Genomic DNA, 23995 nt, shown 5'->3' with positions numbered 1-23995 from the left:
ATAAATAGGATAAGGTTTGGAGAAGGGTTAGGGTTAGCTAAAATGTAAAAAAATAAATAATTTTATGTCAATTTGAGAAAACCTGTATCCCGTCTAGACATGACCTGCCATATTGGCACTCCTCAGAAGAAGTAGTCCTCCTTAGGAATTAATGGAATTGTAGAGTATTTAAATGAAATGTTTCAAAGACAAAATTGCATTTATTTAAATATTGTTGTCGTGGGGACAGTAACACTAATACTTTCAATACTTTCAAAACAATTCTACTTCAAGAAAAATGTTTTTACATATGTGATGTTTAGTTCATAATATATACTGAACAAAAACATAAAAGCAACAATTTCAAAGATTTTACCGAGTTACAGTTCATAGAAGGAAATCAGTCAATTGAAATAAATTCATTAGGCCATAATCAATGGATTTCATATGACTGGGCAGGGGTGCAGCCATGAGTGGGCCTGGGAGGACATAGGCCTTCCAACTGGGGAGCCAGGCACAGCCAATCAGAATTCTTTTTTCCCAAAAAAGGGCTTTATTACAGACATAAATACTCCTCAGTTTTATCAGCTGTCCGGTCTTAGACGATCCTGCAGGTGAAGAAGCCGGATGTGGAGTAGTTATACGTGGTCCGCGGTTGTGAGGCCGGTTAGATGTACTGCCAAATTCTCTAAAATGACGGAGGTGGCTTAAGGAAATTAACAATCAATTATCTGGCAACAGCTCTGGTGGACATTCCTGCAGTCAGCATGCCAATTTGCACGCTCCCTCAAAACCTGAGACATCTGTGGCATTGTTGTGACAAAACAGCACATTTTAGTGGCCTTTTCTTGTCCACAGCACAAGGTGCACCTGTGTAATGATTGTGCTGTTTAATCAGCTTCTTGATATACCACACTTGTCAGGTAGATTGATTATCTTGGCTAAGGAGAAATGCCCACTAACAGGGATGTAAACAAGTTTGTGCACAACATTTTATAGAAATTAGCTTTTTGTGCATATGGAAACTGTCTGGGATCTTTTATTTCAGCTGATGAAACATGGGACCAACACTTTACATGTTGTGTTTTATATTTTTGTTCAGTATAATTTTAAAGTATGCATTAAGGCAGGGATGGGCAACTCCAGTCCTCAGTAGTTACACTCCTGGCTCCAATAATTAACTAATCAATCAGTGTGTTTTCTAAGGCTGGGGGAAAAGTGACACACCACTCGGCCCCTGCAGACTGGAGTTGTCGATCCCTGCATTTAAGGTGTCTGTAATAGAATAAAGGTGGCAAAAACAAATGTAGACATTCTATAGCTTAAAAAATATTTTTTACAATAGTGGGGGAATGCCAAGATGGGAGGCACGGTGGCGTCAAAACAGCGATCCGTCAGTCATCTAATGTAGCCTATATAAATCATTGGTTAAAACCGAAAAGCAGGTTTAACAAAAACGTTTGAGGAAATTAAAGTAGGATTGTGCTGCAGGCCATGACTGTTTCGCCAAGATAAGAACTGGACCAACCAAGACCAATTTTCCAAAAGATCTGTGGTGTCTTCTGCAGCATGTATGAAAGTCTACAAACTGCCTATGATTAATCTATTAACATTTCAATCTATGCAGCTAGTAGGAGACTTGTAGAAGAATTGTCTGGCATTTGTAGTTCTTTACATTAGCATTTCATTTTTGAGGGGTACAGGCGAATGTATTTATGTCACCTTGCCCAAGAGATTTACACGGTTCTTAAGACGCTACGCCAGGGTAAGCCTACACTAAACACAGGCTAATATTGTGTTTCTAAAATCCCCTATGGGAAAAAACATTGCCTTATTTGACAGCTAGGTTTTATGGGTATTATGACTCATACTGCGGTACTCTATAAGGCAAATGTTTTTTTTTCACCCATAGTTTATGCCTAATTTACGTGCAAATCGAAACTCTGAAGTTTCCGATTTGCTAATTTATACATGTGCCACGTTCACCAAGTTAGCATGTCGGACATTTTGGAGTTCAGACTAGCACATGAACGCGGTATCATTTGGAGAGTTGGACATCATAAGCATGCACATGGGTCATAGAAGTATCTTTCATTGGAAACACTGGGGTCAAACTAACTGTTTGCCCTACTCAAATGAGAAACAGGTTGCAAGATAAAACATTATATGGAGAATATAGTCAGCCTACTATTGCACAGAAGTTGTGACATAGAGCAATATGAGCAGTTCAAGTCTGACTAATGTCTTTGCACACACAACCAGGTCATACACACAAAATAAAGCAGCAAGATATACTACATCTAAAATATCAAAGGCCTCTTCATCTCACTTGTTCAACTCATCCGCTGGGGTCTGGAAACAATGAAAACCTGAAGGCATTTCTGCTATTAAAAAAATAAATCAAATGGGTATGTTATAATACTGATCACAACAAAAGGAGTGACCTGTGAGTGTTGTGCACACAAAGCTGAGCCTGTTAAATGAAATAGAATACATTGATAGAAATGTTTGTAAAAAGCACACGATTCAGTGTTATGCTGAAAAGGGATCTGTTCTATACATTACATTTCTACCGGCAACATGACAAGCATTGTTCACCACAAAATAACCTCAGGTAGTAATTTCCTTGTTGCAAAAGTGAAGTTAACTACACAATATGTGTTGTCATGATCATTCAGTTAGTTTAAATCGAATCCATATGTAGTATGTTTACACTGCCAACAGGGGGCAGAGCTGCAGACATCAGGCTGCAGTAGAACACCTAATGGTGGAGCAGAACCCATTGGTGGGTGGGTCGTGGCTGATTCATTGTGTGCCATGTTTTAAAGAGACTTTGTCCAGACTAGAAACACAACAGCTTTAGAAGGATTACAAAGTCAGAGAGCCCCTCCAATAGGACACTTTCCAAACACATACGTAGGGGGACTTCAAACTAACCCATATTTTATAAAGGCTTTGTGTATCAATGAGAATCTGTAGACATCACTACACAATGCTCTATAAGTACAGGCCACCCCATTTTAGTTCAACCTAAGTTAATCCGCTTGTGCTATAATACCAATCAATTTGTGAATTTGAAAAACCTGGGAATGTTTCAAAGTTTTCACATCTTCATAGAGAACAACAAAACAACAATAGGTTACATATTGTTGTTTTGATTAGGTTACATAATCAAAACACAACTATATGTGAACTAATCCAATTATTGTCCTGTAGAAATGAGCTTTGAAAACAAACTCAAGAGGATTTGATCATGGAGTTCTGTTGTCTCAGGCCCAGTTACAGACAGACACTTTGCTCACATTACATCAAACACAATGGTATTACTCTGGGCTACATAGAGGCCCTTTACATACAGAGTTGAACATACCTGAACTACAAATGTGAGGAAACAGTGTCATTTACTGGGCAGAGGGAAATAAAAATGTCACTACCAGACCTTAACGAGATCACCAGCAGATCCTGTGAGTTACTGCATTGAGTACCGAGGGAGATTGTCAGGGTTTCTTTAACGCCAAGCATTAGATCAAAACTCCCAGAAAGCTGAGCTCAAACTCAGATTAAGACTCTGATACAGTCTTAACTCAGGAAACAGTTTAAGACATTTTGAACAACAAAACACATCCTGGCTGGCTATGAACCTCCTGTAAACACATTTTGAACTGTTACAACAAAGCCAATAAGTATGATATTTTCCTGATGAAACCCCACCAGTCCTGCAGCCCCACCCCCTCTCCTCTTCCCCAGTAAGCATGTAAAGAGATTGCAGAGATCCCACGTCCCCCCTCCCCTGCGCCCTCCCAGAGACTGAGTGGAGGCCATTCTGTCTCCTGGAGGCACGATGGAAGTTGTAGAATGAGCAGAAAGGCAAAGAGACATATCCAAGAGGACAGTCCAGCAACCTCACATGACCTCACAGCATGAGTTCTGCTTCCGTGCCTGTTGGATAGAAAACACCGACAAAGTGACTGGTTAGCGATTACAATATCAATTTGACACCGAGAAGGATACATATGTAATGGCAATTAGTCTTAATAAAAGAGTTTTGATAAAGTGTAGCAAATTAAGTTGGGATAAAAGTAACCCAAGTTTAATCTAAGATGCTGTGATTATTTGAACTGGAGAGCGCAGTTCACAGTCACTACTCACAGTCTTATAAAAGGCTTTAGACTGGTTCCCCAGGTGTTCAGACTTCTGCACCAGGTCATCCAGCTTCTCCCCTCTATCCAACAGAGACTCCATGGTGTTGTGCTGCAGAGACAATCACAGCCCAGTCCACTTCATATACAGCATCCTACCAACCACAGGCACTAACAGTGTCAGACATGCAGTAGTGCAAGCTTCCTACACAGAGAACATTTTTCTAAACTCATCTAAAGTTTCATATTATGTGAGATGTTTTGGAGTTGTACGCGAGTGTCGACTAAAGTGTCTCACCAAAATGATTTTTGTCTCGTCTAGCTCAGCCTGCACTTTGGTCATCGCATCTGCCTCTCTGGGGTTCTGAGGAGAGAACACAAATTCTGTCAAACTTTCACAATCATCTAAGAAGAAACATGAAAGATTCAAAGTAGGGTTGGTTATTCAAGTGTTATTTTATTAATCTATGTGCAATGTACACTACCGTTCAAAAGTTTAGGGTCACTTAGAAATTTCCTTGGTTTTGAAAGAAAAGCAATTTTGTCAATTAAAATAACATCAAATTGATCAGTAACACAGTGTAGACATTGCTAATGTTGTAAATTACCATTGTAGCTGGAAACGGCTGATTAAATAAATAAATGAATATCTACATAGTCGTACAGAGGCCCATTATCAGCAACCATCACTCCTGTGTTCCAATGACACGTTGTGTTAATCCAAGTTGATCATTTTAAAAAGGCTAATTGATCATTAGAAAACCCTTTGGCAATTATGTTAGCACAGCTGAAAACTGTTGTTCTGATTAAAGAAGTAGTAAAACTGTCCTTCTTTAGACTAGTTGAGTATCTGGAGAATCAGCATTTGTGGGTTCGATTACAGGCTCAAAATGGCTAGAAACAAAAAACTTTCTCCTGAAACTCGTCAGTCTATTCTTGTTCTGAGAAATAAAGGCTATTCCATGAGAGAAATTGCCAAGAAACTGAAGATCTCATATAACGCTGTGTACTACTCCCTTCACAGAACAGCGCAAACTGTCTCTAACTGGAATAGAAAGAGGAATGGGAGGCCCCGGTGCACAACTGAGCAAGAGGACAAGTACATTAGAGTGTCTAGTTTGAGAAACAGACGCCTCACAAGTCCTCAACTGGCAGCTTCATTAAATATTACCGGCAAAACACCAGTCTCAACATCAACAGTGAAGAGGCGACTCCGGGATGCTGACCTTCTAGGCAGAGTTGCAAAGAAAAAGCCATATCTCAGACTGGCCAATAAAAAAAGACTAAGATGGGCAAAAGAACAGACAGGGGAACTCTGTATAGAAGGCCAGCATGCCAGAACCACCTCTTCACTGCTGACGTTGAGACTGGTGTTTTGCGAGTACTATTAACAATGTCTACACTGTATTTCTGATCAATTTGATATTTTAATGAACAAAAAAAATTCAAGGACATTTCTAAGTGACCACAAACTTTTGAACGGTAGTGCATTTTATGTGTCTATTTCAGAGACAGGATGCCATGTGTACCTGGTATTTGGCCAGGTGGATGTCCAGGGCTTTGTAGTTGATGGTGTCTGGGTTTCCAGATGGCCAGTCCATACTTTCCACTTGCCTGGAGAACTCCTCTAGCACCTACATGATCAAACATCAATCTACTACATAAAAAAGAAAGCCGAAAGGGCCTGGCGAGGAGCAATAACTTGGGAAGAAACCTTGAGAGGAACAAGACCCAGAACAGAGAGTAATATTCTTCACTCGTTGCTAAGGAGGTAATGCACCTCTCTGCAGTGTACCCACTTTGTCTAGTAGTGTGAAGGCGACTCTTTGTGGGTACTCGCTGTCTGCTATCACCACTGCACTCAGACTGTCATTCCTCACATACACATGGCACAGGTACTCTGGAGGGAGGAAAGGGTAGAAATTATATGTGTCCTCACATAACAAATAAACTCCCATATGTTATAGCCCAATGTATCAGGGCTTAACCTTGTTCTTTGACTGAGGCTCGGCTGCCGTGTGCAGAACGCTCCACAATCAAGGCGCTGGTGAAGGTCATGAACTCTTGGACACTGCCAAAACCAAACAAACAATGGTGAAAACATTGTTGGTGTTCTTGTCAATTCTAATGAAGTCTAAACCCGTGACAGGTTTAAGATAGGCTATTATTAATGACAGGGGCGTTAACTTCTTCATCTGCCCTGATGTACAAGTTCAAATCAGTGAAGATGGAGGTAAGGAACCCCCTTAAGACTATTGAGATGCACCTCAGCCCATGTGCCAAGAGGAAGACCCACCTGGAGCGCTGGAAGAAACTGAAGGAGGAGAGGTCATATGCGGATTTTAGGAGATTGGATTTAGTCGCTCCTTTGTGGAGGACGCTTAGGCTGTATAGCTTCATGATGACGCAGACAGACCCAGGGTTATGACTGGCGTGTCCCAGCGCAGCAGCCTAGAGGTCTCAATGCCTACATGTCAAGAAAGGGACACAAATTCAAATCACATGAGCCAAACCATCCGTACAGCCACACAATACATAAGTTGCAAGGTAGCTTACTGTCTACTACACACATACTCTACAATCCAAACGATTGATGAACTAGCTAACGCTACCACGATAGACTAACGTTTATCGACATGTAGCAACCGTTCTCGCCATATTTCTGTGCTGCTTGCTAGCTAACGTTAGCACAATTGTTGTTAGCTAAACTAAGTGCCAAGAACGATGGAGCTAGCTCAAGTTCCCTTGTCGTACTTACTTACCAGAGAAGACTGCGCAAAACGGTTTGCTAACTGTTGAGAATAAATTACCAACTTAATTATTCCATGATAACTTAGTGAACGACCTGTAGGAAGTTATCAGTATTATGACTATTTCTTCTCTTTCGAGCCACACCAACCACGTCACGATCGAAGCAAGTCCTACAGGATAATTGTTCCGGAATGCAACATGGCTTCATTACAATTCTGTGTAGTGTTCCTACTTCCAGAACGCTTGTGCTTGAGGTGTGAAAAAAGTAAGCATAGGCCAAATACAGAAAATGTTGTGTTGCGTGTAGGCTTACTATCAGCATTTTTTTACGTCTATTTGCTGAGCGGTTCTAATAAATAAAAAAATACATGGTACACAATGGTTTTTCACTGTATCGCCATGATAGAACAGTAACCTCTGGTAGACAAGGGGTGGCAGTCTATGTATATTTGTAAACAACAGCTGGTGCACGATATCTAAGGAAGTCCCGAGGTTTTGCTCGCCTGAGGTAGAGTATCTCATGATGAGCTGTAGACCACACTATCTATGTACAGAATTTTCATCAAATTTTTTCGTAGCTGTTTACATACCACCACAGACCGATGCTGGCACTAAGACCGCACTCAATGAGCTGTATACCGCCATAAGCAAACAGGAAAACGCTCATCCAGAGGTGGCGCTCCTAGTGGCCGGGGACTTTAATACAGGGAAACTCAAATCCGTCTTACCAAATTTCTATCAGCATGTTAAATGTGCAACCAGAGAGAAAGCAACTCTAGACCACCTTTACTCCACACACAGAGACGCGTACAAAGCTCTCCCTTGCCCTCCACTTGACAAATCTGACCATAATTCTATCCTCCTGATTCCTGCTTACAAGCAAAAATGAAGCAGGAAGTACCAGTGACTAGATCAATAAAAAAGTGGTCAGATGAAGCAGATGTTAAGCTACAGGACTGTTTTGCTAGCACAGACTGGAATATGTTCCGGGATTCTTCCGATGGCATTGAGGAGTACACCACATCAGTCACTGCTGCTACTCACTGTTATTATCTATGCATAGTCACTTTAATAAGTCCACCTACATGTACATATTACCTCAATTACCTCGACTAACCTGTGCCCACGCACATTGACTCTGTACCGGTACCCCTGTATATAGCCTCGCTATTGTTATTTTACTGCTGCTCTTTAATTATTTGTTACTTTTATTTCTTATTCGTATTTTATTTAATTTTTTTAACTGCATTTTTGGTTAGGGCTTTTACTGTAAGTAAGCATTTCACTCTAAGGTCTACAGCTGTTGTATTTGGCGCATGTGACAAATAAAATTTGATTTGATTTGGCTGATAGTAAAAAAATCCTCTGATCTCAAATCCAAATGCTGGAGTATACATCCAGATTAAACGTTTTAGCTTCACTGTACAAATGATTAGGTAAAGGAGTGTATAAAACCCCCACAAATTATTATTATTAGGCTTATTAGGACAGGTCATGAGTAGACAGTGACCTATAGATCGGGTATAGGCCTTGCCACTTCTGATTTCTCACCACTCTCATTCGTTGTTTTCCTAAGTAATTTTGCTTAATTTAACAATTTCCTCCTGGCCACTTAACTCAGTGCTAAGTGCTTTCCATACTAGAAGTGTGCAGATAAATTATTGACTCCCAGGGCAGCGAATTGAAAACGTTGGGCATGGAGACAGTGAAAGAAAGCTATTGTGAGCATATGTTGGTGGTTGTGGCAGGATGAGGTTTTTTTTTCCCCCCTTTAATCTGACAGTTTTGGTTGCCATAGATATTGAGAACAAATAGCAGCCTAGTTAATGAGATGTAGGCTAAGAGCTTTGGAGGTGTATGTGAGATTGTTTTCTCAAACGGAAAAGCAATACAACATTTATTTTTGGATATACATTGAGGTTACTTGGATGGAGATTATTATATACATTTTTGGATCTGAGGACCATGGTGAGAAGGACTTGAGGTTGAATAGTTTGCTTTTGAGCGGTGCACTTCTGTTATTGATGGCCGCAGTGGATGCATCATGAACTGCAAAAGCGCACAAATGAATAAAAAACTTTAATTTAGGACTATCCTATACAGACTTTTCCAGGCATTTGAGTGAACACTTTTAACTGAAATAGTGTTTGTTTATTTATATAGGCCTTTAGTGTGTATTATTTTACAGAATAACTAGCCTAACAGCAGACAATGTTGGCCACTGAGGAACTGGTTGGACATAAATCATTTGGACACTTCTCAAACACATGTTCAATAGGCCTGTATTCACAGATGAAGATTCACGACAAACTGCTACTTTTTAACTTGCTCTCGTAGCCCAACTGGACAACACGCTTACTATTCCACAGCAGACAGCACCCATGACCGGCAAGACATGTATGATATGGATCCTCATTACGATGGATAAGGTAAACAATATTGGGATAATCTTATCCATTTAATGGAAGATTCCCTGAAGGCCCGCTTTAAGTTGTTCTATTTAAAAAGTCTCTGAAATCTCACATCATTCCTGGGCAATGGAAACCCTACTTTCTAGCAAACTGAGTTATAGCAGCATAAAAATAAATCACTGCCAAAGTCCATGAAAGCATGAAACAGGGTATCAGATAAGGTGAATATGAAAAATGAATTATCAGGCTATTTAGATGACTTGCCTACAGCATTTAACATTCGAAATGTGGCATTGTGCAAGTAGTACTATTTTTGTTTTACTTTTGAGAGATGACTGTCACAATTTTTTGTTTTTTAAGAAGGTGGATGTGTTAGCTGAATGACTGTAGACAGTTGTCATGAGTAAAACGTGGGTGGTTTTATGTGGTCTTATCTGAGGAGTGAGGCAGGTGAATGGAAGCCTCGCCCATCAGGCCATCTCAGCAAACAGCCCATAGGAGAGCTCTAACTGGGTTCAATCAGCCGTCATAGTCAGCTATGGAGATGTACTTGGCACACATTCAAGTTCCATCCATAAAAGGACCTGACACCAATCAAACATGGATGGATTTGTCAAACAGCAGCATGCATGTGTGTGTGTGTGTGTGTGTGTTACAGTAACACCTATAGCATCATTGTCCAGGGTTATACAGGCAGGTTGAATGAAGGTCCTCACCTCTTTTCTGATTTATGCTGCACATGTGCATGTGGGGGGGTGTTACTGTTGCATTCAATCAAACTTTACACACAATAAAACATATTCTTCATGTTTGAATTCATAATACACTACAATGATTTATTACATAAGCTTATACTGATAAAGAATAAAGAATATGGAATGTTTGAATGAACTCAATCTCTTGTTATTGTGGAAACAGGCCGAGTCAAATATAATCTGGACTTGTGCCAGCCTCCATTGAAGATCTTTGTTCATGCAGTTTTGTACATGCATGAGCTACCAATTAACTTGGCTAATTCAGTTTTTGCCTTTGAGATTCTCCCTAGTAAGTGCTAGATAAATTAAAGTGCAATTTGAATTAAATACCATGATTATTCTCCTGATAAGGTGAGTTGTAGTTGACAAAGTGTGTGTCAGCCTGTTGGTAAGAGTTACTGTTGCTTGTATTCTGAAACCAGGAGATCAGGGCACTCAGGAAAGGGTCACCACAGCTATTTTTGGAGTGGTTTTTGACAGTACCATTGGTCATGTCTAAAATTAAACCTTTCTGGGTGATAAGCACAGGAGACCTTTGCCTACAACGCTTCATTATTGATTTTATCGGCCATTCAACTTTGCAGTGCGCTAAATATAGATGCTTTGACATCTAATATTGAGCTAGTTAAACAATGACTAAGACTTTGAATACAGCAATATTACACTCTTTATACCAGTGTCTGATCTTGTAGTGGTCTGGGTGTAGCTGGTGCAGAGGAGTCAGGCGCAGGACAGCAGAGATGAGTAACACAAGTAACTTTACTCAAATATTCCAATAACATGTCATAATACCGAGCCCACAATAACGGGCCAAACATACATAAAACAATCACGCACAAAAACCATGGGGAAAACAGAGGGTTAAATAATGAACATGTAATTGGGGAATTGAAACCAGGTGTGTAAAACAAAGACAAAACAAATGGAAAATGAAAAGTGGATCGGCGATGGCTAGAAGGCCGGTGCCTCCCTATGTGAAGATATCTTAGCACTGTAGGTACACATATACAGACCTACTGTAAATCATGTTCTTGTGAGAGGCTTCTGTTGAACCCAATGAGATAGGTCACAAATAGGTCACATTTGCCACATTTTCTAAGCAAACACAGTCATCTATGAATTTCAACTATTTCTATGTCAATGACCAAGGTCAAATGACTATGTTACCTGTTCTACTAAGCAGACAGCCTTCCAAGTCAGGTCATTCATGCCATCAAATGGATACAGAGTGGACATTAATGTAGGCTACTGGTACTTGAAATTCTGTTAAATAGCAACAGTAGTAGTTAGCTGTATGTCTTTTCAGAGGTTTTAGTTTAGATCAACCTTACCTGTCTAATTAAGTTTCTTTTTTTGCCTGCTTTTGGGTTTGTCATTACGCATGTGAAAGATTTTCTCACTGCAATACTTTGCTGTTCAAATTGACCTGTGGTAATGATTCACATTCTATAGTGTTGCAAGGTACAGTGCCTTCAGAAAATATTCACACCCCTTGACTTTTTCCACATTTTGTTGTGTTGCGAAGTGGGATTTAAATGGTTTGAACTGTATTTTTTTGTCAAAGATCTACATAAAATACTCTGTAACGTCAAAGTGGACAAAAAATGTGAACATTTGTAAAAAATGTATGAAAAATATCTTGATTAGATACTGTAACTATTCAGCCCCCTGAGTCAATACATGTTAGAATCACCTTTGGTGATTACAGCTGTGAGCCTTTTGGGTAAGTCTAAGAGCTTTCCAAACCTGTATTGTTCAACATTTGCCCATTATTCTTTTAAAAATTCTTCAAGCTCTGTCAAATTGGTTGTTGATAATTGCTAGACAACCATTTTCAAGCAGATTTAAGTCAACTCTGTAACTAGGCCACGCAGGAACATTCACTATCTTCTTGGTTAAAACTCCAGTGTAGATTTGTCCTTGTGTTTTAGGTTATTGTCCTGCTGAAAGGTGAATTCATCTCCCAGTGTCTGGTGAAAAGCAGACTGAACTTGATTTTTCTCTAGGATTTTGCCTGTGCTTAGGTCGATTCTGTTTATTTTTTATCCTGAAAAACTCCCCAGTCCTTAACGATTACAAGCATACCCATAACATGACTATACTTGAAAATATGGAAAGTGGTACTCAGTAATGTGTTCTATTGGATTTGCCCCAACATAAAACTTTGTATTCAGGAAAAAAATTGAATTGGTTTGCCATTTTTTTTGCAGCATTACTACAGTCATATTGTCTCAGAAATTGTAGATATCATCTGACCACATGTCCTTGGCTGGGATGAAGGGTTAGGGGGTGGGCATTTGTGTGGGCCTCCATCTTCCCCCGGCCAGCCCCCTTTACCAGAGCATAAAAACAGCTGAGGTCCTCAGTCAACTACATTTACAGTTCACTGACTCTGCATACACACACACTCATGCCAGACACACACTCACCACACACCTAGATACACACGCGAGTGATTTAGAGAGCTAGACAAGATGCTGTGCGTCAGCTCCTTCATGGGCCAGATGGGGAAGATGCCTTGTACCTCAGCTCTGTGCTAGAGACAGTCCTCATGGTAAGACACACATTTCTGAATAGTTTAGGTCCGAATTTCTGAATAATCTAATTTGGGTTGGGTTTACTTGAGGTGATTAGGTTTTATAAAAATAATTTGGACATTATTGCCTTTAACAATGTTATAAATTGACTTTCTACTCTGCATGACTGTTGTCTGAATTGACTCAAGTCTTCAACACATATACTGCTCCATGTTGTTTGAGAGGAAGTTATGGGTGAGAAGCTGGGTCAGACGTTCAGTTTACTACTTTGTCCTCTTTGTGAAATGCCTGGATGAAACTGTATATCTTGGCAGTGAAATGTATTTCAGAGCAACCATAACACAGAGCACACGGCATGACGCAACTTCTATGTCTTTCAAATTGTTACTTTTTTCCCCCATTGGTTTTCTACGCTTCTGTTTCCGCAGCTGACATTTTAGACTAATAAAAATAGAGAGAGAGAGAGAGAGAGAGAGGGCTGAAGTTATCCTTACCCTTACTGTCATTTTTCACACTTTGCTTTGCTGTGCTTTAAATTCTGTACTCTATTTATGGCGTGCGGATGTAAAGTGTCCTTGGACACCTGACGTTCCGTTGGGGAAATAATGTTATTCTATTGTAAAGGTATTCTATGAATGAATACTATGATGGTTACTTGTGGGGGCTTGCTGTGACCCTGTTTGCCCCTTCCTCCCCAGGTGGAGCAGATCCTGTCGGAGTTCAGGCTGAAGAAGGAGCAGTTGAAGGAAGTGATGAAGAGGATGATGAGGGAGATGGACCGGGGACTGCGTGTAGAGACGCACCAGGAGGCCAGTGTCAAAATGCTGCCCACCTACGTCTGTTCTACCCCTGAAGGATCAGGTAGAGGCATAAACCTCATTTATATAATGCTTTCTTGTGGAATAACAATGTAAATGCGTGATACCTAGGCTATTTGTACTAAATGGGAATTCATGAGAGTGATGGCACATGAAAGAACATTACATTTCGCACAAGATTTATTTTACTTGCAGTGCTTTTTAAAAAATAAGATAGAAAAATATTCTTATTCCAGAAACCCCTGCTGTGTGTGTTTGATCCTATATGACACCATTCTGTGTGTTGCGCTGTGTCAGAGGTGGGTGATTTCCTGGCCCTGGACCTGGGGGGGACTAACTTCCGTGTGATGTTGGTGAAGGTGGGGGAGGATGAGGAGAGGGGATGGAAGGTGGAGACCAAACACCAGATGTACTCAATCCCTGAGGACGCCATGACAGGCACGGCTGAGATGGTGAGAGTGCAGTGTACTTAGAAGTGTTCATCCAGAACTGCACTGTGTTGACTAGTGTAATCAGTGTCCCCCATAAATCATCATGCTTCACCATCCTCTCTCTCCCTTCATCCTTTTCCCCCCTTCCCCTCTCTTCCCAGCTCTTTGACTACATTGCTGAGTGTATATCAGACTTCCTGAACAGACAACACATCAAGCACAAGAAGCTTCCTCTGGGTTTCACCTTCTCCTTTCCTGTACGACACGAGAACATAGACAAGGTTGGAGATGGACTAATAACAAGATCTGCACAGGGCACAGACTTCAGATTAGAGATTTGATATGCGAATGACTATCTGAGTATCTGAGTTAGTGTCTGAGCCCTGCTACCAACCCTAACCCTCTGTGTTCCTCCCAGGGCATCCTATTGAACTGGACCAAAGGGTTCAAGGCGTCTGGAGCAGAGGGTAACAACGTGGTGGGACTACTGAGAGATGCCATCAAGAGGAGAGGGGTAGGATTTTCACTTCAGGATTAGGATTCCATGTTTATGATACATAGAATAATAGATATGTTGTGATAGACGTGCTATGACACATTTGTAAAACATGCGTATTAGATTCATGCAAATAGAGCCGTTCTGAAATGTTCCTTTACTCTTCAGGACTTTGAGATGGACGTCGTTGCCATGGTGAACGATACAGTTGCCACCATGATATCCTGTTACTATGAGGACCGCAGCTGCGAAGTGGGAATGATTGTGGGTAAGGATGCACACGCACACACACACACACACACACACACACACACACACACACACACACACACACACACACACACACACACACACACACACACACACACACACACACACACACACACACACACACACACACACACACACACTGATTGATCGGCCATTTATCTCCTGTTACCTACCATCTCTCTACCTCTCCTTAAAGCCTACTATGTTGCTATTTGTCTGTAATACAACACACAAATCAAATGTAATTTGAGCATTGTCCTGTCCTCAGGTACTGGGTGTAACGCTTGCTACATGGAGGAGATGCGGACAGTGGAGCTGGTGGAGGGGGAAGAGGGGAGGATGTGTGTGAACACAGAGTGGGGGGCCTTCGGAGCCAACGGAGAGCTGGAGGAGTTTAGACTGGAGTACGACAGGGTGGTGGACGAGACATCACTCAACCCTGGACAACAACTGTGAGTATTGGGCCTCACACTGTTAATCTCAGCACAATAACCTAATTAGGCCTTCCTAAGTTTAGGGAGTGTTACAATCTCCACTAGTGATAAAACTACCTTTAATTGGCATAAAGTGGCTAAAGTAATTGATTACCTTCCAAGAATTTGCAGAAATTTGAAAGTAGTACCTAGTTTCTCTTGTGCAGTATTGGTTGCGTGTGTATCCAGTCATGTGTAAATGTGTCCATTCTTAGAGCTCAAAGTATGTGAGAGTCAAGAGTTTCTGAAAGACCTGTACTTTCCTGTGACACAATGCACATGCAGCCTGAGGATGAGCACAGGTGAAAACGTGCCTCTCTCTCTCACCTCTCTCTCTCACCTGTCTACAACACTCACCTGACACTAACCTGCAGCCTATGTGTGGTCACTAGGTAACCCTCTTGTTTTCCAAGTCGAGGCTAGTGGCAGCCCAGTCACTACACATCAGGGTCAGATTAATGAGCTCCTGTCCAGCGCTAGCTAATGTCAGCCAGGCTAATGGCTGTTTACCGTCTACTCTGACAGGCCCTTCACACGGGCAACCGCTGAGCTGAGCCTCACTCACCCTAGCACTTTACCCCTCTCTCCGCCCCACAGCGACAGCTAGACCGAGAGATCGCTCTCCTGCTTTTCAATCTCTCACTTTCTTGTTTCTCCCCGGCCTAGCTGGGAAATGATGATGACAGCGATGTAGGTTCACGTGTTGTGTGACGCACAACTCCTTTTCTCTCTTCATCCACTTGCTCTGCCCCGCTGCTCCCCTCGACTCTCCCTTCTCCCCCCTTTCTCTCTTCCTTCCTCGCCATCGGTCTGTAGCTATGAAAAGCTCATCAGTGGGAAGTACATGGGAGAGCTGGTGCGGCTGTTATTGTTGAAGCTGGTGAACGAGGAGTTGCTGTTTAACGGAGAGGCCTCTGACCTGCTGAAGACTCGCGGCAGCTTTGAGACGCGCTACGTCTCCCAGATAGAGAGGTGAGGGGTCACGACACAGCAATGACATTAGAATTACAACTCTCAACACTATTACAATGCCATCGACACAGTTCCAACTCTTTGTGTCAGTGACTGTCTTCTGTCCGAGCCAGTCAAAGCTTCCCTCACTGAGTCTAAGTGTGTGTTCTCTCCCTGTGTGTTCCTCAGTGACTCTGGAGACAGGAAGCAGATCTACAACATCCTGTCTACGCTGGGCGTGTTGCCGTCGGAACTGGACTGTGACATAGTGCTTCTAGCTTGTGAGAGCGTGTCCACGCGAGCAGCACACATGTGTGGTGCGGGGTTAGCCGGCGTCATCAACCGTATGAGAGAACGCCGCAGCCAGGCGGTGTTGAAGATCACTGTGGGCATCGATGGCTCCGTCTACAAACTCCACCCCTGGTGAGGAGGGAGGAGGGAGTAGGAGTCACCAAGTATAATATACAAATAATGTTAGTCATATCTAGCGACAATGCCATGCTTTTTATTCTAACTCTGATGTTAATCTCCCTCCACAGTTTCCAGGACAGGTTCCACAAAGTTGTGCGGGAGCTGACGCCTCACTGTGACATCACCTTCATCCAATCAGAGGAAGGGAGTGGCCGGGGGGCGGCACTTATCTCGGCAGTAGCCTGTAAGATGGCAGCGTGCATGCTGACACCGTGAGAGTCGTAACAGCCTCCTACCTATAGGGGGCGATGCAGGTGAACCAGGCTGAACTCTGACCTCATACAGTAAATTATACCTCATCTAGGGTGATCCGCCTCTGGCCTCCTATTGAAGCTTTCACAGAGTAATCTGTAACTCCTCATTGGTGAGAGAAGCAATATGGGTGTGGATAACTCACTGTACATAAAAAGACCCCCACCACACAGCTCACACAACATGGGAAACACAGAGACAGATTAAATCAGCACTTTTCCCAGTGTACAGTATTATACAGATGTGTTTTTGAACTGATGAGCCTCTGAAAATTCCCTGCAGTCCCACAATGCATAAGTGGTGAGTCTCAGAAAGTAATGAACCCTTGTTTAAACACGTCCTCAAGCTTCCACTGATTGCAGGTATTTTAAGCTTGATTAATAATGTAATATAATGTTCACGTGAAAAGGATTGGAATTGATTTATAACATCAGTATTGTTGTTTGTTTGATGCTGTCTGTTTAATCCAGAGATGTTTCCGTATATAATTTAAAACTAAGGGATTATCCATTTCAAATGTATTGTCTTTCACTTACTGTTCGTGGGAAATTAAATATTTCTTTGATAGTGTATTTATAAACGTTATGTATCTGTGATGAGCGTAAAGGTCTTAATTGCTATTATGTATATCTAAGAATGATAATGTGCTTTGTCATGTGACAATTTTTTATGGTTATAAGTAAAGTTGCCGTAACATAAAAATATTTTGTTGTGTGTTTATCATCATTTGAAATTGAAGGGGCCAAATAACTGAAGTGGTTTTACTGTACATGACCACATACTCTCCTGTCATAAAGAACTGTCAAGTTTCTGTTTCTGTTCAGTAAAGTGAGCAACGGCACACAAAGTTTCCCAGGCAAACACCCAATGCAACTGAATAGGACTGTAAACTACAGCCATACTCAGATATGTAAAATACTTAAGTAAAAATACTTGAAAGTACTACTTTAGTCGTTTTTTTAGGGTATCTGTACTTTACTTTACTATATATATTTTGACTACTTTGACTTTTACTTCACTACATTCCTAATAAAAATTATGTACTTTTTACTCCATAAATTTTTTTTTCCCCTGATACCCAAAAGAACTCATTACATTTTGAATGCTTAGCAGGACAAGAAATGGTCTAATTCACAAACTTATCAAGAGAACATCCCTGGTCATGGCTGATACCTCTGATCTGGTGGACTCACTAAACACATGATTCATTTGTAAATTATGTCTGTGTTGGAGCGTGCCCCTGGCCAGTGGCAGATTTAGGTATAGGCGACATGGGCAGCCGCCCAGGGCAACATCTTGGGCACGGCACAAAAAAATTGTGACATTTGAGCAATCGGTTTTCTATCGCTCATTTGCACGTCACTTCAATGATATCATGTCACCTTGTGGGACTGTGGGTCAATTAACCTTGTCGGAGTGGGCGCCGTCTGGTATGTATGCCGTCTGGTTTGCTTAATATAAGTCATTTGAAATGATTTATACTTTTACTTTTGATACCTAAGTATATTTGAAACCAAACACTTAAAAACTTTTACTCAAGTAGTATTTTACTGGCTGACTTTCACTTGAGTCATTTTCTATTAAGGTATCTTTACTTTTACTCAAGTATGACAATTGGGTACTTTTTCACCACTGGCCATACTCATGGGTAACATGGTATCTTCACTTCCTCTCTTGCCATATCCCACTGGCTCCTCTCTCAGACCATTTTGTCCAAATCCACCTCCCCCTCTGTCTCTTTCTCCCTTCTCGTCTCTCATCCTATCACCTCTCCTCCCCCTGCTCCTTCTCCCTATCTCCTTTTTCCACCCCCAGTGGAATCCTGGTCCTTATCGTGTCCACATAGAGAGAGAGAGAGAGAGAGAGAGAGAGAGAGAGAGGGTGTAGATGGCCATGTATGGGACTGTGGTACACACTGCAGGCCTATTATAAGAGGGCAGAAGATAACATGAGCCATACATAAACCCTAGCTATCATCACACCTAGTCCTGGGCACAGAGAGCCACTATACCACACACAGACATGGTGAGTACTAGAACAATGACTCAATATTATACATCATTTGCCATCTGACTTTACTCATAAGCAAAATCTTTATGTAACGTTTATCTGGAATTTAGCTCATTGTTGTGATGAAATATTAGGGTCGTTCCACGAAAAGAGTTCCCTTTGCATCCCTTTGATATTTTAAGTAGAAATCGTGCACCGATATTGGATTTTAAAAGCCTGTTATATTAAATGAAGTGCCCTTTATTATACACCACATACAGACTTCAATAAATCAGATTTGATATAATATACAAAAAAAATATGTTACATGTCCTTCTGTCAACCCTGTGTCAGTTCTAGGAATTGCATCATTGCATCATTACTTATTTTGTTGCTTTGACAAAGTAATTTCTAAGGATTGTTATTTATTTCATGTGATTAGTGATTCATTGATGTCTATCCCTCATTTTTAAGGTCAACTCTGTTAGGTGAACTTTACTCTTGTTTTAATAGAGTGAAACCATTTGTTTTTAAATATTTTTTTCAAAAGAAACATTGAATAGTCAAATCATAGAGCTGGTTGTGCTATTTGCAGCAAATGTTTTGTATTTTGTGATGGAAAATTGAGTGGGTGGAGCACAAGACGTCAACCCTGTTTGTTACCCATAGATAAGGCTAGAAATGTTTTAACAATTACATTGTTAAAACATGCATTCAAGTGTGCATTCAATTGCCACTCCCTGTTGCACACAACAAGCTTCCATTTCCCCAGTCACAACCCAATCGCACAACCCTGTTACCTTATTTGGCACTTAATAGGCACTTACTATAGTTCTTTTTAAAAATTATTATTATTATTTAACCTCTTGATAAACATGTTTTTTATGAAGTTGAACATGTGCTCTTTATGACAGAATGTTAAAATTAGGTGAAATAATAAAAAATATGTTTTTTACCAAGTTACACTTCTCAAAAGGCACTGAATTGGTGGAAACACCCTATAACGTTTTGGACTGCAGAGAGTAAGCCTAGATTTATGTTTCAAATTTTAACTAAAAGGTACAACTTCGACAGTCAAAAACACGTTTATAAACTCAGCAAAAAAAGAAACGTCCTCTCACTGTCAACTGCGTTTATTTTCAGCAAACTTAACATGTGTAAATATTTGTATGAACATAAGATTCAACAACTGAGACATAAACTGAACAAGTTCCACAGTCATGTGACTAACAGAAATGGAATAATGTGTCCCTGAACAAAGGGGGGGTCAAAATCAAAAGTAACAGTCAGTATCTGGTGTGGCCACCAGCTGCATTTAGTACTGCAGTGCATCTCCTCCTCATGGACTCCACCAGTTTTGCCAGTTCTTTCTGTAAGATGTTACCCCACTCTTCCACCAGGGCATCTGCAAGTTCCCGGACATTTCTGGGGGGAATGGCCCTAGCCCTCACCCTCCGATCCAACAGGTCCCAGACGTGCTCAATGGGATTGAGATCCGGGCTCTTCGCTGGCCATGGCAGAACACATGCCTGGTGGCATTGTCATGCTGGAGGGTCGTGTCAAGATGAGCCTACAGGAAGGGTACCACATGAGGGAGGGGGATGTCTTCCCTGTAACGCACAGTGTTCAGTTTCCCTACAATGACAAAAGCTCAGTCCAAGGATGCTGTGACACACCGCCCCAGACCATGATGGACCCTCCACCTCCAAATCGATACCGCTCCAGACTACAGGCCTCGGTGTAACGCTCATTCCTTCGACAATAAACGCAAATCGAACCATCACCCCTGGTGAGACAAAACCGTGACTCATCAGTGAAGAACACTTTTAACCAGTTCTGTCTGGTCCAGCGACGGATTGGTTTGTGCCCATAGGCGACGTTGTTGCCGGTGATGTCTGGTGAGAACCTGCCCTACAACAGGCCTACAAGCCCTCAGTTCAGCCTCTCTCAGCCTATTGCGGACAGTCTGAGCACTGATGGAGGGATTGTGCGTTTCTGGTGTAACTCGTGCAGTTGTTGTTGCCATCCTGTACCTGTACTGCAGGTGTGATGTTCGGATGTACCGATCCTGTGCAGGTGTTGTTACACGTGGTCTGCCACTGCTGTCCGTCCTGTCTCCCTGTAGCGCTGTCTTAGGCGTCTCACAGTACGGACATTGCAATTTATTGCCCTGGCCACATTTGCAGTCCTCATGCCTCATTGCAGCATGCCTAAGGCACGTTCACGCAGAGTCTTAACGACCGTTCCACAGGTGCATGTTCATTAATTCATTAACTATCATGGGAAACGGTGTTTAAACCCTTTGCAATGAAGATCTGTGAAGTAATTTGGATTTTTACGAATTATCTTTGAAAGACAGGGTCCCGAAAAAGGGACGTTTCTTTGTTGTCCTACTATTTTAATTAGAAATTAGAAATGGCTAATTCCTTAGAAAGTCATTAGTACTTATTTAAATTGAAATCACACTAACTCCGGGTGACCTTGGTCAAGTAAACCTGGATGTTTTACTGTGAAAATATGTGTAAAATGTATGTGACATGTGACCCTATTACTCCTTTTTTATTCTTTCACATAGAATAAATGGTTTCCATTGTTACATATTGACGTAGTTATTCTTTTTGGACTCCACTGCTCTCATTCGTTTACGACTGGTGACAGTGAAATGACCATGCGTAACCTCCCGTCTATTCTTCTTGTTTCTCAGGCCAGTAAGAAGGCTGCTAATAAGAGACAGAGGGGAGCCCAGAAGAGCTGCTCTAATGTCTTCTCCATGTTCGAAGTCTCAGATACAGGAGTTCAAGGAGGTACGTGGCTACAGTACACTTACACTGGCTGGTCCATAGACATTAGACATCAGAGGAAACGGCTCATAATATTAGACATAAATACATTTTGGATATTCATTATTTATTTTATGATGAAGGTACATTTCTGGGGGGAAAAACTATTAACAACGGATGTACTGTGTTTATCTCCAGGCTTTCGGCTGTATTGACCAAGACAGAGATGGTGTGATCAAAAAACAGGACCTGAGAGAAACCTATGGACAGCTAGGTATTCCAATAGTCTCACTTTACAAATGTGTGTATGTGCATGCGTGTCTGTATGTTGATTTATGTTTTCGTGCACCAGGGAAGCTGAACGTTAAGGACGAGGAACTGGATGAGATGTTGAACGAGGGGAAGGGTCCCATCAACTTTACTGTGTTCCTCGCTCTATTTGGAGAGAAACTCAACGGTAAGACCCCATCCCTCTGCTTCTCCACCCTTCTGCTGTATGCGTCTTTGGTTTTGTTCATGTTAACTGAACTATAACCCTCCCCCTACAGGCACAGACCCTGAGGACACCATCCTCGCTGCCTTCAAGCTCTTTCACCCAAACTGCACAGGTTTCGTCAACAAGGATGAGTCAGTATCATTTGAACCTATACACAGATTGCCAAAATATGCAATGACACATTGTGGGCAATGAATTATTAATTAGTTGTGTATTCTTTAAAGGTTTAAACGATTACTGATGAACCAGGCTGATAAATTCACAGCAGAGGTTGGTATTCTTTTTCTCCTTTTAGCTTACCTTTTTTCTTTAAAAGAATAAATTAACAAATCACACATTTGACATTACTTGAGAGAGAGAGATAAACCATTCGATCAGCAGTCCTACGTTGAAAGTAGGCCTTTGGTCAATTCACATTCTTGCCTAATCCCTCTCTGTCTTCTGATGAAATCCTCAGGTGGACCAGGCGTTCTCGGCAGGCAACATCGATTACAAGTCACTGTGTTACATCATCACACACGGAGACGAGAAGGAGGAGTCCTAAAGGCCCTCAGCAAAAAACCTTGACCCTCAACCCATAACCCCTGATAGGGCAGAACTGGAATCTCCTCTGTGGTTGTCTTTTGCCAATCCAGTAAAGAAATCAAATCAACACCTGTTTGTAAAATATTTCTGTTTATTTGTGGTTACATTTAGATACAGTACAGTTAGTACAAATACTATCTCACAGTTGAATAAAAGTGTTGTCATCTTTACAGTCATACATACTCTTGTTTCTGACAGCTGTTGCCGATACTGGGACCAAAACACTCACAAACTACACTTAACCACTACAAAACACGTTCAAGTCAACCTAATTACCCCCTCCACATCCACCTCCCCCTTCAAACACAGCATGATTTAGATTAAAGGTTCAATGCAGCCATTTTTATATCAATGTCAAATCATTTCTGGGACACAATTAGGTACCTTGCTGTGATTGTTTTCAATTAAAATGGTCAAAACGAAACAAAAATAGTTTCTTAGCAAGAGCAATTTCTCAAGCAATAATTTGGCTAGGACTGAGTGGGGAGGGGAAAACTGAAAACTAGCTGTTTTTTTTGCAGAGGTTTTGAACTTTCTTATTCATCTGTTAACTAATTTATCACCTGGTGATGTCACCAGACAGGTCAAAAAACTATCCCACCAAAACTATCCCACCAAAACAGCCAGAAATTTCAGGCTCTTACACTAAAAGGGAATTATCATCCTTTTCACAGATTATTCCAACCTCAGCATGGAAATACAGTATATCTAAAACACAGAAAAATCACATTGTTAACTGCGCTGGGCCTTTAATACCCCAAATGTGATCTGTAAGGTGCATTCGGGAGAAAGGGCCCACTGCAATGAGCCTGTGTAGTTCCAGTCAGAGCTATGTATTTAGAATACAATTCTAAATATATGGCTCTGGTTCCAGTCATTTAGACCTCGGTTGCCGTGGATACAACAACAAACCCGTTAACTCCACTGCCAAACAGCCACCACATCTATTGGTCAAACAGAGCTGGACAGACAAGGTTAACCCAGATTTGTAAGCAAGGCTGGGGATACAAGCTACTCCTTCTTAAGTCCCTACAGTAAGGTGTTTGTAAGATTGAGTTTTCTGCCGTGTGATATGTAGTTGTTGCAGAAGAAGCAGAGATGCCTATATCTTCTGGAGCTGAGGGTAGAGTAGATGTGGGGATAGATACATCCATAGCGTGGACACCAGATGGGGTGAAGAAAGAGGCAAAACCGGTCAAGAACTGTGATTCCTATCTAAGAAGGTGGGTGGATTGATCTTTACTCTGTTGAATTAAAGTGACATCTTGGTTTAAAACAAAATGTTGCATCCTGATGAAACGCACCATATTGTATTAATGTCCATGTGTCTGCTACAAAGACCAATAAATGCAATGAGTCCATGCATCACAAGGTTTTAGGCTATTTCAATAACTTTGCTGTTATCATCTGA

At 41.4% G+C, this 23995-nt stretch overlaps 3 protein-coding genes across 3 annotated transcripts; 2 read left to right on the top strand and 1 right to left on the bottom strand.

Moving 5' to 3' along the window:
* Positions 1 to 180: 180 nt before the first annotated feature.
* On the bottom strand, positions 181 to 7062 carry LOC129853806 (synaptobrevin homolog YKT6-like). Its single transcript, XM_055920220.1, has 8 exons — positions 6881 to 7062; positions 6415 to 6585; positions 6107 to 6189; positions 5918 to 6018; positions 5648 to 5752; positions 4417 to 4482; positions 4129 to 4230; positions 181 to 3918 (listed from the first exon to the last, which is right to left on the bottom strand). The coding sequence occupies exons 2-8, from the start codon at positions 6516 to 6518 to the stop codon at positions 3883 to 3885; spliced, it is 597 nt and encodes a 198-aa protein (XP_055776195.1). The 5' UTR covers positions 6519 to 6585; positions 6881 to 7062; the 3' UTR covers positions 181 to 3882.
* A 5351-nt stretch (positions 7063 to 12413) lies between these two features.
* Positions 12414 to 17624, top strand: gck (glucokinase (hexokinase 4)). The gene is given in 11 exon segments (XM_055920219.1): positions 12414 to 12552; positions 12555 to 12589; positions 13271 to 13433; positions 13688 to 13842; positions 13983 to 14102; positions 14240 to 14335; positions 14486 to 14585; positions 14856 to 15039; positions 15877 to 16032; positions 16201 to 16434; positions 16551 to 17624. Coding segments are annotated over 11 exon segments (1434 nt in total). The 5' UTR covers positions 12414 to 12509; the 3' UTR covers positions 16699 to 17624.
* Positions 17625 to 18709: 1085 nt separating this feature from the next.
* LOC129853802 (myosin regulatory light chain 2, atrial isoform-like) lies at positions 18710 to 22760 on the top strand. The gene is made up of 7 exons (XM_055920216.1): positions 18710 to 18759; positions 21428 to 21527; positions 21702 to 21777; positions 21856 to 21960; positions 22052 to 22130; positions 22224 to 22269; positions 22457 to 22760. The coding sequence occupies exons 2-7, from the start codon at positions 21483 to 21485 to the stop codon at positions 22541 to 22543; spliced, it is 438 nt and encodes a 145-aa protein (XP_055776191.1). The 5' UTR covers positions 18710 to 18759; positions 21428 to 21482; the 3' UTR covers positions 22544 to 22760.
* Positions 22761 to 23995: the final 1235 nt, after the last annotated feature.

Source organism: Salvelinus fontinalis, chromosome 4 (assembly GCF_029448725.1).
Source record: "Salvelinus fontinalis isolate EN_2023a chromosome 4, ASM2944872v1, whole genome shotgun sequence".
Lineage (NCBI taxonomy): Eukaryota > Metazoa > Chordata > Actinopteri > Salmoniformes > Salmonidae > Salvelinus > Salvelinus fontinalis.
This window is presented reverse-complemented; position numbering and strand designations above follow the sequence as displayed.

Excerpts from the sequence above, each read along its gene's own strand:
- LOC129853806 (XM_055920220.1), bottom strand. The coding sequence starts at position 6,518 with ATGAAGCTATACAGCCTAAGCGTCCTCCACAAAGGAGCGACTAAATCC. Across the intron at positions 5,753-5,917 it reads CCTTCACACTACTAGACAAA|GTGCTAGAGGAGTTCTCCAG; the intron begins GTGGGTACACTG and ends TTGATCATGTAG. Across the intron at positions 4,483-5,647 it reads TCCACCTGGCCAAATACCAG|AACCCCAGAGAGGCAGATGC; the intron begins GTACACATGGCA and ends TTCTCTCCTCAG.
- LOC129853802 (XM_055920216.1), top strand. The coding sequence starts at position 21,483 with ATGTCTTCTCCATGTTCGAAGTCTCAGATACAGGAGTTCAAGGAG. Across the intron at positions 21,778-21,855 it reads AGAAACCTATGGACAGCTAG|GGAAGCTGAACGTTAAGGAC; the intron begins GTATTCCAATAG and ends TTCGTGCACCAG. Across the intron at positions 21,961-22,051 it reads ATTTGGAGAGAAACTCAACG|GCACAGACCCTGAGGACACC; the intron begins GTAAGACCCCAT and ends CTCCCCCTACAG.